At 38.5% G+C, this 12,943-nt stretch overlaps 2 protein-coding genes across 3 annotated transcripts; both read left to right on the plus strand.

Moving 5' to 3' along the window:
• Positions 1–496: 496 nt before the first annotated feature.
• LOC140975328 (nuclear transport factor 2-like) lies at positions 497–4,485 on the plus strand. The gene is made up of 9 exons (XM_073438988.1): positions 497–853; positions 2,024–2,196; positions 2,344–2,647; positions 2,798–2,976; positions 3,065–3,251; positions 3,336–3,457; positions 3,548–3,610; positions 3,741–3,804; positions 4,109–4,485. Exons 2-9 carry the CDS (start codon positions 2,026–2,028, stop codon positions 4,288–4,290), a joined length of 1,272 nt encoding a protein of 423 aa, XP_073295089.1. The 5' UTR covers positions 497–853; positions 2,024–2,025; the 3' UTR covers positions 4,291–4,485.
• Positions 4,486–7,286: 2,801 nt separating this feature from the next.
• On the plus strand, positions 7,287–10,250 carry LOC140975329 (uncharacterized). 2 transcript variants are annotated; one of them, XR_012174952.1, is made up of 3 exons: positions 7,287–8,366; positions 8,443–9,485; positions 9,568–10,250. XR_012174952.1 is itself a non-coding variant. In XM_073438989.1 (2 exons), exons 1-2 carry the CDS (start codon positions 7,619–7,621, stop codon positions 8,733–8,735), a joined length of 1,041 nt encoding a protein of 346 aa, XP_073295090.1. In that variant the 5' UTR covers positions 7,287–7,618; the 3' UTR covers positions 8,736–10,250. The 2 variants fall into 2 exon arrangements, 1 of the variants encoding a protein (XP_073295090.1); XM_073438989.1 differs by having other exon boundaries at positions 8,443–10,250.
• Positions 10,251–12,943: the final 2,693 nt, after the last annotated feature.

Raw genomic sequence — 12,943 nt, forward strand, 5'->3', positions numbered from 1 at the left:
AATTCTCTCATCCAAATCATGGTTTTTAAACCGAACCCTAATATCCTATCAAAACAATTGATCAATAAGACATACGTAGGATCAAACAATTGTTGTTTTGCTAAAAATTATAGATGAGGTAGCCGTACAAATCAAACGAGACGAGACATTTATCATCATTAAAAAATATAATGTACAAACATGCAATGCGTGCACATAAACATAAGTTTTAATAAAAGTTCGGTTGTTCTGTTTAACCGAATTAAGTACCTTTTTTAAAAAAAATTTAAAACCGATATTCCCAACTAATGGAATGAATTTTCAAATCGATAATAATTCGGTTCATAGATTATTTTATTAAAATCAATCAATTTTCCCATGGCCTGCAAGAGGTCAACCATTGTCTATTAGTTTTGACAAACTGGTCAACACTTTCGGAATATATACACAAAACCTTACAAAACGGGTCTTACCTTAAAATCTCCGAAAGGTCCCCACACCCCTGCCAGCGAATGAATTCCAAACGTGATCCTAAAAATTCACCCCAAAAACCACAAGGAAAATTCGAGGACAAAAGGGAGCAAAAAGATAAAGAAAGAAGAAAGAAGGAAACCAGAATCCCAGTTTTTGATTTTGAGTGAGAAATGGATCCTACTGTCCCTATAAATTCGCTCCGAAAATTGTTTGCATTTATTTATTGGGATACTATTTGCTTCTCACTTCAAAATCTTGCCTTTTCCTCTCTTTCCTCTCAAGATTCTCTATTTTTGCGACCTTTCACTGATAAAACCTGTGTAGGAATTATTCGGTTCTGGAAGTTGAAGAATCTTCTTTTATTTTTCTGACAGCGTTTTCGAAGTATCCTGCGCAAAAGGTCGGAAACCCACGTTTTTCTCTTTTTACTGTCTCTGTCTGTGGAATCTGGACGCAGGTTTTATGGGGCTTTCAGTTATATGATTGGGTTTTTGTTTGCTGTATATATGGGCTGATTTATGGTTTTGAATTGAATAATAAAAATTAAACCTGCAGTTCTTGCTGTTTCTAGGTGCGTTTGTGTGTTAATTGTTATTTCGATCGAGAATTTGAATAGCATAGGGCCTTCTCTTTGTCAAAGAATTTATTTTTTTTAATGTTCTGCATTGGCCATCGGGTAACTTTTTCATTTTGTTGGCTCTAAATTAGTTGAAGAGTCTGATTTTGTTCAACTGGTTGAGATATAAGTTGGAATTGAAGGTTATGGATTGGGGTTTTGTGGTTTTGTATGGTTATTTCCATCATGATCTCTTCTTGGCTAAAAATGCGTGCTTTCATGATCGCTATGTGGTTGATTTAAGTTATCTCGTCCACCATGTTTATCAAGTAAATTCAAGTATATTTTATCCTTTTTGGAAAATTTGTAGCCCTTGCGAATCGATTTATTGGAAAGCAGAAGTTGGTCCATGTCGATTTTACGGTGAATAATTCCTTTAGTTTGGGCTCTGAGTTTTCCTTTGATAAATCTGAGATTTGATGGTATCTTTTTTTTTTGAAACAATTTATGCGCCAAATGGGAGTGAAACTTAGTCATAACGGTCTATGAAGTCGAGTTTTCCGCTCATTCTTATTCTATTATTGCTTTTCTTAAATGCAAGCTTTTATCTCTACGAATTTATATCTATTTGAAAATCGTATAATGCCACTTTCTTTTGATAATTAATCAAACCTCGTATATGTCTAAGTGCTTGTTGATGAGGTTCTGAGTGCCCTGGGGGCCTCTGGCTATTTTTTTTGATGTTATTGATCATTGTTATCCTTCAGGCTATAAGTTTGTTCTCAACTGATAGCTTAATCTAGTAATCTTTCCAACTAGGCATGGTGTCAGCTTACGTGTTTTACTGTTTACATGTATATACATATACGTGTGTATGTGATTTATCACGCGCTTAATGTCTTATTATTAGATCGAGCAGATTATTGCGCTAGAGTTTGAGTTCTATACTTTTGAAGAGAATCTTGATAACGTGGGAACATCTTTTTTGACGATAAGTTCTATTAAATTTTACAGAGATGGTGACTCAATCAGGACTTTCTGCCCAAAATGTGGCGAGTTCCTTTGTGAAGCAATACTACGCAGTACTCGAAATATGTCCCGAAAATGTCCACAAGTTTTATCAGGAGTCAAGCCAGCTAGGCTGGGCAGAACCTGATGGTGCTGTGACATCAGTGACAACATTAGGCGTAAGTATTTTAAAAAGAAATTACCAGGAAAATGTTTGCTGTGGTTTTTAGCATAGTTTTACCTGTTATTACCTTGTTATAACAAAAATTTTTCCAGTTCAATTGCTCTACTAAAATGTGACATATATTTTCATTATCTCAATGCAGGGAATTGATGACAAGATTATGTCTTCTGATTATAAGAACTGTTCTGTTGATCTCAAACATGTGGACTCCCAATATTCTAAGGACGGAGGAGTTGTGGTAGCCGTAACAGGAGTTTTGACTGGAAAAGATATTACGAAAAAGAATTTTAATCAAACGTTCTTTCTTGCAAAGCAAGAGAGAGGCTTCTTTGTCTTGAATGATATTTTTCGATATACTGACATATGTGAGTCAATAACAAATACTGTTGTCCCTCATGATGACAAAAGCAATCAAACTGATGAAGCTGATCCAACTCAGAATTCAGGTCTTATCTTGATCCTGGCTCGTCGCAACACCTTTCAATTTGTACTTAGAACTCGTTATTCTGGTATTTTTTTTTCCAGTAATTGATTGTCTGAATCTTTTTTTATTGAATTTCCATCTCCTGGTACTACATCCATTTGCCATAAATCAGCACAAACTGAATTTGAGGTTGAAAACGGAAATGTTGAGCAAAAATCCAGTCCTCCTGTCTTGAAAGAATCTGTCCCAATAAACATTTCTTCTGAGGCTTCAGATGAGGACATGAATTCAACTCTTGCACCTGTGTCTAACATTAAAGAGGATTCTCCGAAAATTAGCTACGCTTCTATCGTATGTTATTTGACACTATCTGCTTTAAGATTTCTATTCCGTTTCTGTAGACATCCACGTAATCAACTAACAACGTGTTTATCTGCAGTTGGCAAATGCTAATCATGGGACTTCTCCAAAATCTTTTAGCATTCCTCCGAAAGCTGACTATAAAACTGCAGTTTCAACTCCGAAAGCTGACTATAAAACTGCAGTTTCAACTCCAAAAGCATCTTCTCCTCCTGGAAATGGATCTTTGAAAGTTGCAAATACTACTAATGCCTCCTATACAGAAGGTAAATTTTCGGGACTTGGAATTATATGCTGCTACTTATCCTTGCATTCCATTTGGTATAATTTATTCGAAAATACAATTACAGGTCATGGAATATACATAGGAAAATTACCTTATGATGTCACTAAACAAGCAATTGCAGAAGAAGTTAAAAAGTTTGGACCAGTTAGGAGAGGTTTAGATAGTATCCAGATCAGAAGACATGAGGTTTGCTTTGGCCTTTTATTTTAACCTTTTGTGTTCGATTATATCTTGTTCTTCATGTCTTTATTGATTTGGGTCGTGATTTGTTGCCAGGATGGATTTTGCTGTGGTTTTGTGGAATTTGAGTCAGCAGATTCTGCTCGTCTTGCAGTAGAGGTACATGTTGCAATGCTCATTCTATCATCTCAAGATACTCGGCTTTATTACATTTATATAGTAAACCATGGATCCTCATAAACAACTCTATCTTGGGATAGTTCTCGAATGCTGATTCATCTATTTTCAGGCTCACCATGTTTACTTTGGTGAAAAGGAATCTTATATCTCGTACAAGAAGGCTTCCAATCAAGGTAACCTTCGAAACGATCACGGGCCATCTGTATCATCTTTAAAATTGCCCGTGTAAATTTATACGATGAATTCAATTTTACTTAAGTTGTGGCTATTCAGCATTTTTTTCATGATGATATATGTTTTATGTTTCTTGATTCTGGCCACACACTATTCTTTTTCTGGGATCGAACTTTTCTACTTTGATTCTGCATGAGCTACATCTGAGTATCTGCGAAACAAATGGTCGAATAAATGTTTCGAATTGTGAACAAATTTGATTTCTCTCCAATGTTGATGTCTGATCATAACATGTTTCTGCAGTTAATAACAAAGGCAAGGGAAGGTCTCCTTCAAGGGCTCGAATTCAAAACAATTATCCTAGGGGAAGGGACACTAACCGAATCACTAGCAATGGGAGGTTTCAGAATGGCAACCATTCCGGCTTCGAGAAGGGCCAAGTGAGGGATGCTCAGCCAAGCAGGCAAGTCGCAGAGCGGTGGTAGAACGAAAAGCGAGAGGCGACATGAGACGTTTGCAGTGAGCTGGCAAGCATGGATGAAGTTCAACTCAAATCCTTGTGTAATTATTAGTATAAACGGAATAAGACATTTTATCTTTCAGTTGGTACATTAAATTTCAATTTGTTAAAACTAAACTTATTGATGAACAACTTAGCATTCAACCATAGAAAGTTTTTGTTTTTATTCATGAAATAGTTTTTGTTTACGATATTATTTGGTGTTTAATAAGTTTAATATTAAAATTTTAGATATTATATTAAAACTATCTAGCTCTACTTTAGTAAAATTAAAGACTTTAAATTAAAAATGAATTTTTTATAATAATGTTATGTGCTATCAGTGATTCGGAAGTATTTATAAATATAAATAAATAGGACGAAATCCTTAGTCTATTTGGTGTTTTTAATCATGCAATAATTTGCATGAATTATTAAAAATTAAATATACTAAACATTACATATAAAGAAAATACAATAAAAAATTGACAAAATATTCGATTAAATTTTTTTTTAAAAAAAATTAACAATAAATTGTAGCAAAAAAAAAATATTTAATTGAATGGTTTGTGAATAATTTATTATATTTTTTTATATGTTAAAATTTTAATAATTCAAACAAACGAAACTTATTAAGCAAAATATTTCTCTACAGTTTGAACTGAAATCGTGCTGCGTCCCACTGCTACATTGAGTTGTCATATCGACTTCTACTGTATGAGATTGCCTGTGCGCAGGATTTTTCTACCGGGAAGAAAGGAAGGGACTTCTTGAATCCCGCTTTGCGTGAGTTTTAAGACGTCAGGCGCCGTCGCAATTCCAGGTAACGGGTATGAATCCCGCTTGTCGATTAAATTTACCAGATTTTCGTGTAATTTTGACCTTTGCGATACGTGTGACTTGATATATGATTGGTAAATGATGAAAGAATGTGTTCTCACCCCGATTATTTGAGAAAGCTAGAAGTAAGTTCTGTGGGTTTCGTGTATTAGCTTTTGGGATTGCTTGGTTTAAGCCAGAAGAGGGGGGTGGGGGATAATTTAGAAGTAAGATAAATTGGGGAAGATGAAAGCCTGGAGTCCCTAGTCGTGAACATGGAGTTATTAGAAGTGTGCTAGTATGTTTTGCAGCGGGAGACTTGATTCTTGGAGATTGGGAAATTAGTAATAGGATTGACTGAATTCGATCTGATGTCAGGTTCTGGTTTTGATTTATGATGTGATCTGCGTGAATAGGATGAGCTGGGTCGGGCAATCCACCGGATCTTGATGTGAAAATGATGAAGGATAACTGAGTTGTAGTGATGTTTTGAACACAAGAAAACGAACACGTGAATGGGCGCCGGTGGGGTGCTCCGCGTGGCCACTCCGATGCTTAAGTTAGCAAATCGAAGATGAAGAAAAACCAGTGTCGAGAAAATAAATGCTACTGGTGTATATATGTGTGAATATATGTCAATATATGTGAATGAAATAAATGCAAAGCAAACATGCTATTTATAGAAATAAAGATAATAACTTTTCCTTGTTTTCAGTGCTTACTTACCACTTTTAGCCGTCACCTACTTGCTGTCACACTGTCTTGACTTTCCCATTATGTAAAATCAATAAGATATTGTCAGGCACGCTAATCGAGATAAGATATCGTCTGCTCCCGCACTTGAGTGTGGTACTGTTACCGAGGCATCTCGTGTAGAGAGTCATCACACGGGAATTTGTCCGAGAGCTCGGCCTCTGGTTGCCCGGGTAAATGACGTCCCGGGCACTCACCTGCCCGGCTTCTTATGAGTTTTCTTTGTAAACTTACCATGATCTGGGTCGTCCATTTACTGTCCCGGGTCATCCATGACCCGAGATCTTCCGAGGTATCACCAGTCCCTCCTTAAATAGTCAGGCTAGAGTCATACTCGCTGTCCTGATCAGTCATGCTTGGACTCCCATGGAAAGACAGTTAATTATGGTTATAAAAGCATCGGGGCCTCATGCCCTCTGGACATGAGATAAGGTGTCGGGACCTCATGTCTCCCGGGCTTGAGATAAGGTGCCAGTGCCTCATGCCTCCCGAGCTCGAGATAAAGTGCCTCCCGAGCTTAGAAGATTTTTTGTCGTTTTGTATTCCTAGGTTGGTAAGGCTGACGTCATGATGACGTGTGCCCTAGAATTTGAACGGCCCAAAAAGCTACGAATTCCGAGGAGGCGAACAGTCTGAGACGCCTCGATTTCCGAGCCTGTCTTTTCGTATCCCTACACAATTTCCGAGGCGCACCCCGATCGTCCGATTATATTTTAGATCAACAGCTGAGATCACTTCTCCTTTTGCATGTATAAAACGAAGCACCCCCTCATTTGTCACTTTCGTTGCTCTCATATTCTCTCCGTAAAAACTCCCTCATACTTCCGGCGAGCTGCGTTCTTGTTCCGACGATTCCAAGCTTTCGACCAGCCGACCTTCAAATTGTAAGTTCTATCTCCATTTTTCTTTCAAAAATGTCCAATTCTACTTCTTTCACCTCTGGAGCAAATGCACGAGAATCGTCTGGTTACGAGTCCACCGCGATGCGTTCTGATTCTTCCCTTTCTCCTTCCCCACAACCACAGTTGTAAAAAGCGCTCGCCTCGCTCGCTTAAGCACGAGGCGAGGCTAGGCGACCGGGTTGGGCTTCAGAACAATGCGAAGCGCAGCAAGTGGATGAAGCGCACGCTTCAGTGCGCTTCGCCTGGGATTTTCTGAGCGATCGCTATGCGCTTCAGCCCATTTTTTTTTAAAATTCTTTCCAAGTCCAAATTTAGCCCAATTCCAGGTTTAGCCCAAATGCAGGCTCTAAATATAAGCCCAGCCCATGTACATAAATCAAATCCCTATCGTTTAGTGCCTCTCTGCCCAAGTCCACTGTTTTCCATCTGTGCGTGCGTGTCTTCTCTGCTTCTGCCTTGTCGCCGCTACTCCTCCGTGCCGCCGCCGGTCCGCCGTGCCGTCGCCGCTGTGTCCTCTTCTCATTTGCTACCCAATTGGTAAACCATTAAACCCTAATTTTAGGAATTTTTGTTTAAAATTATAAATTGTGTTTTTTTATTTTTAATAATATAATAGGTGATTTGTATTTATATTTCAGTATTTAAACATTTCGAACACAACAATTTCATCCAATCGAAAAGACATTGCTTGGAATTATGCAACACTTCCGGATCCTAAAAATCCAAATATCGTATGTTGTTGTTTTTGTGGTAAAATAACAAATGGTGGGATTTATCAGCACAAGCTACATTTAGTTGGGGGCAATAGAAATGTGAAAGCTTGTCCGAAGTGTCCGGAGCATGTTAAAGAAGAAATTAAAGAGTTCATGCAAAAAAATTGTTTTGAAGAATCAAATGGATGATATTCCTCATTCAGATGATATTTTTGATTTGGGAGAAGATGAAGATGAGGATGAAGATGATATTCAAACTAAAAAGAAAGGGAAACGACCAATGTCCGGCCCTACGGTGCAGGGTAAAAGGTGTAAACAAGCAGGGCCTATTGATCTTTATTTTGCGAAAAATGTAGAAGAAATTGTCAGACAGAGACGTGCGAAAAATAAAGGTCAGTATGATGAAAATAAGAAGAAATTAAGAGAAGATGCGGTTCAGAAATTTGCTACGTGGATGTATGATGCCGGAATTCTATTTAATGCTGTTAAATATGATTCTTTGCAACCCTGTATTGATGCTATTGGGACTTTTGGAGTGGGAATGAAACCTCCATCATATCATGAAGTAAGAGTTAAGTATTTGAAGAAGGAGTTGGCAAATACGAACCTGCTTCTCAAATCCCACGAAGAAGATCATGCTAGGTATGGTTGTACAATCATGGCAGATGGGTGGACGGATAAAAAAAGTAGAACTCTCATAAATTTTTTGGTAAATGGTCCTAAAGGAAGCATATTTGTTGAATCGGTGGATGCTTCAAGTTATTCTTACACTGCTGATAAGATGTATGAGTTACTTTCTAAATTTGTGAATCGAATTGGAGAACAGAATGTGGTTCAGGTGGTAACAGATAATGCAAGCTGCAATGTTAGAGCATGTAATATTTTAAATTGCAAATTGAATTAAAAATCTGATTTTTCAATTTTTAAAGTAAATTTACTTCATTTTTTCAGGTCGTCTTTTGGAAAACAATTTTCCACACTTGTATTGGACTCCATGTGCAGCTCATTGCTTAGATTTGATGCTTGAAGAAATATTCAAAATTCCGGACCTCAAAAAATTGCATGAATGGGCATTGATGGTGAATGGTTATATTTACAATAGACCACAATTGTTGAGCATGCTGAGGGAGTTTACTGGACAGAGACATGGTAAGAACTGCAAAGACCCGTTTTGCAACCGCTTTTTTGACTTTAAAGCGGTTTCAAGTTCAACATGCAAATCTGAGAAAGCTGTTTACATCTGAAAAGTGGGCAAAAAGTCGATATTCTAGAGAGGCGGCTGGAAAACGCGTTGCAGAAGTGATATTGATGCCTTCTTTTTGGAAAACTACAGTTTTTGCATTAAAAGTTGGCGGCCCATTGCTGAAAGTATTGCGGCTAGTAGACGGTGAAAAAAGGTCCCCAATGGGTTAGATCTATGAGGCAATGGACAGAGCAAAAGAAGCTATCGCTGCATCATTTAATAATAATGAAGAGAAATATCGTGGTATTTTTGAAATCAACGACAAAAGATGGAACATTCAACTCCATCATCCTTTGCATGCGGCTGGATATTTCTTAAATTCAGAGTTTTTTTTACTCAAATGGTGACATAGAAAATGATGAAGAAGTGTTGGAGGGTCTGTACAAATGCATAGCTAGATTGGTGCGAGGTAAAGATTTACAAGATAAAATTACAAATCAATTGGATAAATACAAAAAAGCAGGACTTTTTGGTTTACCCATGGCTATTAGACAAAGAGCTTCAAAATTACCAGGTAAATAATATTTAGTGCAATATTAATTTATTTCTCAAACATTACTTATAGTATAGATGCAAACTTTGAATGATAAGAAATTTAATCTTGTATTTTTTTTTGTGTTTCAACTTTCAAGCTGATTGGTGGTCTTTTTATGGTGCATCCACACCTGAATTAAAAACATTTGCAATGAAAATTTTGTACCTCACATGCTCTTCTTCAGGTTGTGAATGTAATTGGAGTGTATTTGAACATGTAAGTTAGAAGTTTTTTTTACATATTAAATTTTTTATTATGGAGTATGAACCTAACTTCTTACTTTCTAATTTTTTGAAAGATACGTTCTAAAAAAAGAAATAGGTTGTCTCAACAACGATTGAATGATTTGGTATATATCAAATACAACAGAGCGTTGAGGCGAAGATATGCCATGCGAGATAAGATTGATCATATTTCTTTGTCAGAAATAGATGATAGTAACGAATGGTTGTTGGGAAAGTTGGATGATAGTGATAAAGAGAATGATGATAACGGTTTGGTCTTTGAAGATGATGATTTGCGTTGGAGTGATGTAGCACAAGCGGTTGGAGTTGGTGAAAGTGCATATGACTTTCGATCTCGAAATGCATCTACTTCAAAAGGAGCGTCATCATCCACTTCAGCAAAAAGAAAACAATTTTCAGCTCGAACCAGTCTTGTGAATGAAGAAGAGATCAACATAGATGATGAAACTGAAGAAGAAGAAGATACCGATAGATACAAATCAAGTGATGGGGTTGATGACGTAGATTTGGAAGATGAAGATGACGATTATAATAACATTTGATATTTCATCTATCACATTTTCAAAGACTTGTTATTTTATTTTAATTTTTTTGATAATATTTTGTTTATTGTGCTTTTTTCCGTAAAGCGTGACATAGATTTGGAAGATGAAGATGACGATTATAATGACATTTGATATTTCATCTATCACATTTTCAAAGACTTGTTATTTTATTTTGATTTTTTTGATAATATTTTGTTCATTGCGCTTTTGTGCGCTTGGCTTTGCACTTAAAGCCCCAAGACACTTGAACGCTATTTTGCGCCTCTCGCTTTTGACAACTATGCCCACAGCGTATTTCCGCCCACCCTTCCTCAAAACCCAAAAAGTTAAAACCTAAACTCTCATCTTCTAGCCTTTCCCGAGCTCTGAAAAAGGCAAAGGAAAAGCTCGGGCTTCCTCCCCTTCTCACTTCGAGATTCCTGGAGTTTCATGGTTTGCTTCAATGAGCAGCACTTTGCGCTTGGGAGCAGATGAAGAACTCCGGGCTCTCGGCTCTATTCCTTCTTCTTACACTATTCTGATTCCCGGCCCTTCTGATAGGGCCGATCACCCTCCTCCTGGTTTCACTACCTTTTTTAAGGACCAGGTTAAAAATGGCATTCGATTTCCCGTCCCCTCTTTCTACATCGAGGTTGCCAAGTTTTTTGGTGTACCCATGAACCAACTTCACCCTAATTCTTTCCGGATAATGTTTTTCGGATTATATCCTTTTTAAAATGCACAATCTCTTCATTAACCTCCTGATTCTCCACTACTTTTTCGTTTGTCGAATGAGAGATAATGCTTTCTCATTATCTGCCTGGCTAAAAGCTCGCTTCCTTGATGATATCCTTTCTTCCCAGAAAGGATGGAAAGGACGCTTCTTCTTCATTCGCCTCCCGGCTCCCCTCCCTTGCTTGACTGGTTTTCTTCCCACTCTTCCTTCACAACCATCTCTTCCCCGATCTTACAAGTTTGAGGAACCTTACACCCGAAGCCAAGAGTTGGTAGAGGGTCAAAAATTTTCTTCTTCCTCCCTCCTCTCGGAGGAAAATTTGATCGCTTACGGGTTGAGTTCCCGGGCTGAAGACCCTACAGACTGGGTAATTGATGAAGTAGCTGGCTTGGGCGCTCAACCTGATAGTCTTTCTCCCTTGCATTTTCTTGTTTTCTATTCTCTCTATCTTTATTTTTGTTCTTATCTTATTTTCTCTTTTCTTCAGAAAATTCAGAAATGCAAGAGGCTTTCGTGAGAAGGTGGATAGCCAAAAAGGTAGCCAAGGAGAAGAAACTGGTAGCCCAAAAAGCGGCTGCAGAGAAGAAGAGAATGACCCAGCTCGCTCTTACCGAGAATCAAACATCTGTTGCGGCCGAGGAAGAGGTGGCCAAGCTGGACAGCTCTACCCGGACTGAAAATCAGAAAGAAAGGGAGGTGACTCGGGCTGACTCCCAAGAAGATTCAGAGGATCATGTTCCTCTACTCCAAAGGAAGAGAAAAGCGGCAACGAGCCCCAAATTAGCGCTCCTCGAGGAGAGAGACTAGGGCGAGGACCCATGCAGTCCAATCCACTCATCCTCTGACTCAACCTGCCATCGAGCCCCGCTTCTCCAGCCCGCCCAGAGTCAACAGTTTCTTGGAGGTAGCCTCTGCCACCGAGCAGATGCTTCTTCCTGCTAAGGAGGCACACCTGAAGAACTCCCTCCCCACCCCCAAGCTCTTCGAGGGATCTAACCAGATCCTTTATGCAAGTTTACTCTCTTCTCCTTTTTTTTCTCTTTTTTTTACTAACTCTTCCTAAACATGGTGTTCAAATGCTTGTGTCGGCCTTTGAAGAGGTAGCAGCGGTGGCTACAAAAAAAGGCGGTCGCTACCCAAGAACTTTACGAGCAACTCCAAGGAGAGCTGTCCCGGGTTCGATCAGCTCACAAAGAAACTGTCGTCGGCCTCCAAGCTGCCCTGGATACGGCCAACCAGCAATTGGGACTACCTCAAACAGATTTGGAGAAGGCCTGGGATGATATTGAAGCATGCCTTGGCCGCCTTGCCCGGGAGGAAGCTTTACAAGGGCATTTCTCTGCCTTGGAGTCAAGGAATAATTCTCTGTCCGAGGATTTAGAGAGACAAATGTCCCGGACAGTGACTGCTAAGGATGCCCTGGATGCCTATAGGTACTTGTTTGCACAATATTTGATTTGCGGGCGTGCCAGGTGCGAAGTTGCACCAATTTGTGTGAAAAACAGGAAAAATCTAACTTCTAACTATCAAACGAGAGCGTATCCTAAATTCGATCGTCGGTTCTAATCTCCTAAACTAATATAACGCCAAAAAAAAAGAAGAAAACTACTGGAATTTGAGGAATAAACCCCTAACATCGTCTATATTTTCAATAAACAGTAGGAATTTACAAGACATGGAATATAACACATAAAATTGCTGAAATCTAAAAAGAACAAGACCTAGAATGCTAGAAATATAATGGAACGCTTAAAAGACTAGTGCTTGAATATTGAAAATTTTTGCAGAGAGTATTTTGTAGATTTTGTCTGTAGAGTTGAGTTGTCTGTTGTCTGTGTTTGCCGATGTCTTTTTCTTCCCAGCGATGTGTCGTTTCTCTCCACTCCCCCATGATCCATGTTCCCCCACTTTTCACGCCACGATCTCTATCTCTTTCCTCCCACGATCTCCTCCTTTTTCACCACCTTGCGATCGATTTGAATTGATAAGAATTGATCAACTATGGGCTTGTGTTATTTAATTGGGCTTCAGAATTAAATTGGGCTTTATAAGTTAACTGGGCTTTATAATTTAATTATTTTAGCCCAAACAATTGCCCCCCGCAAGCATTGGCCAATTGGGCCAAAATGCTTGTATGTAAACCAGTTTTATTTCTTTTATTTAGAACGG

This window comes from Primulina huaijiensis, chromosome 4, assembly GCF_012295235.1.
Source record: "Primulina huaijiensis isolate GDHJ02 chromosome 4, ASM1229523v2, whole genome shotgun sequence".
In the NCBI taxonomy this organism is placed as follows: Eukaryota; Viridiplantae; Streptophyta; class Magnoliopsida; order Lamiales; family Gesneriaceae; genus Primulina; species Primulina huaijiensis.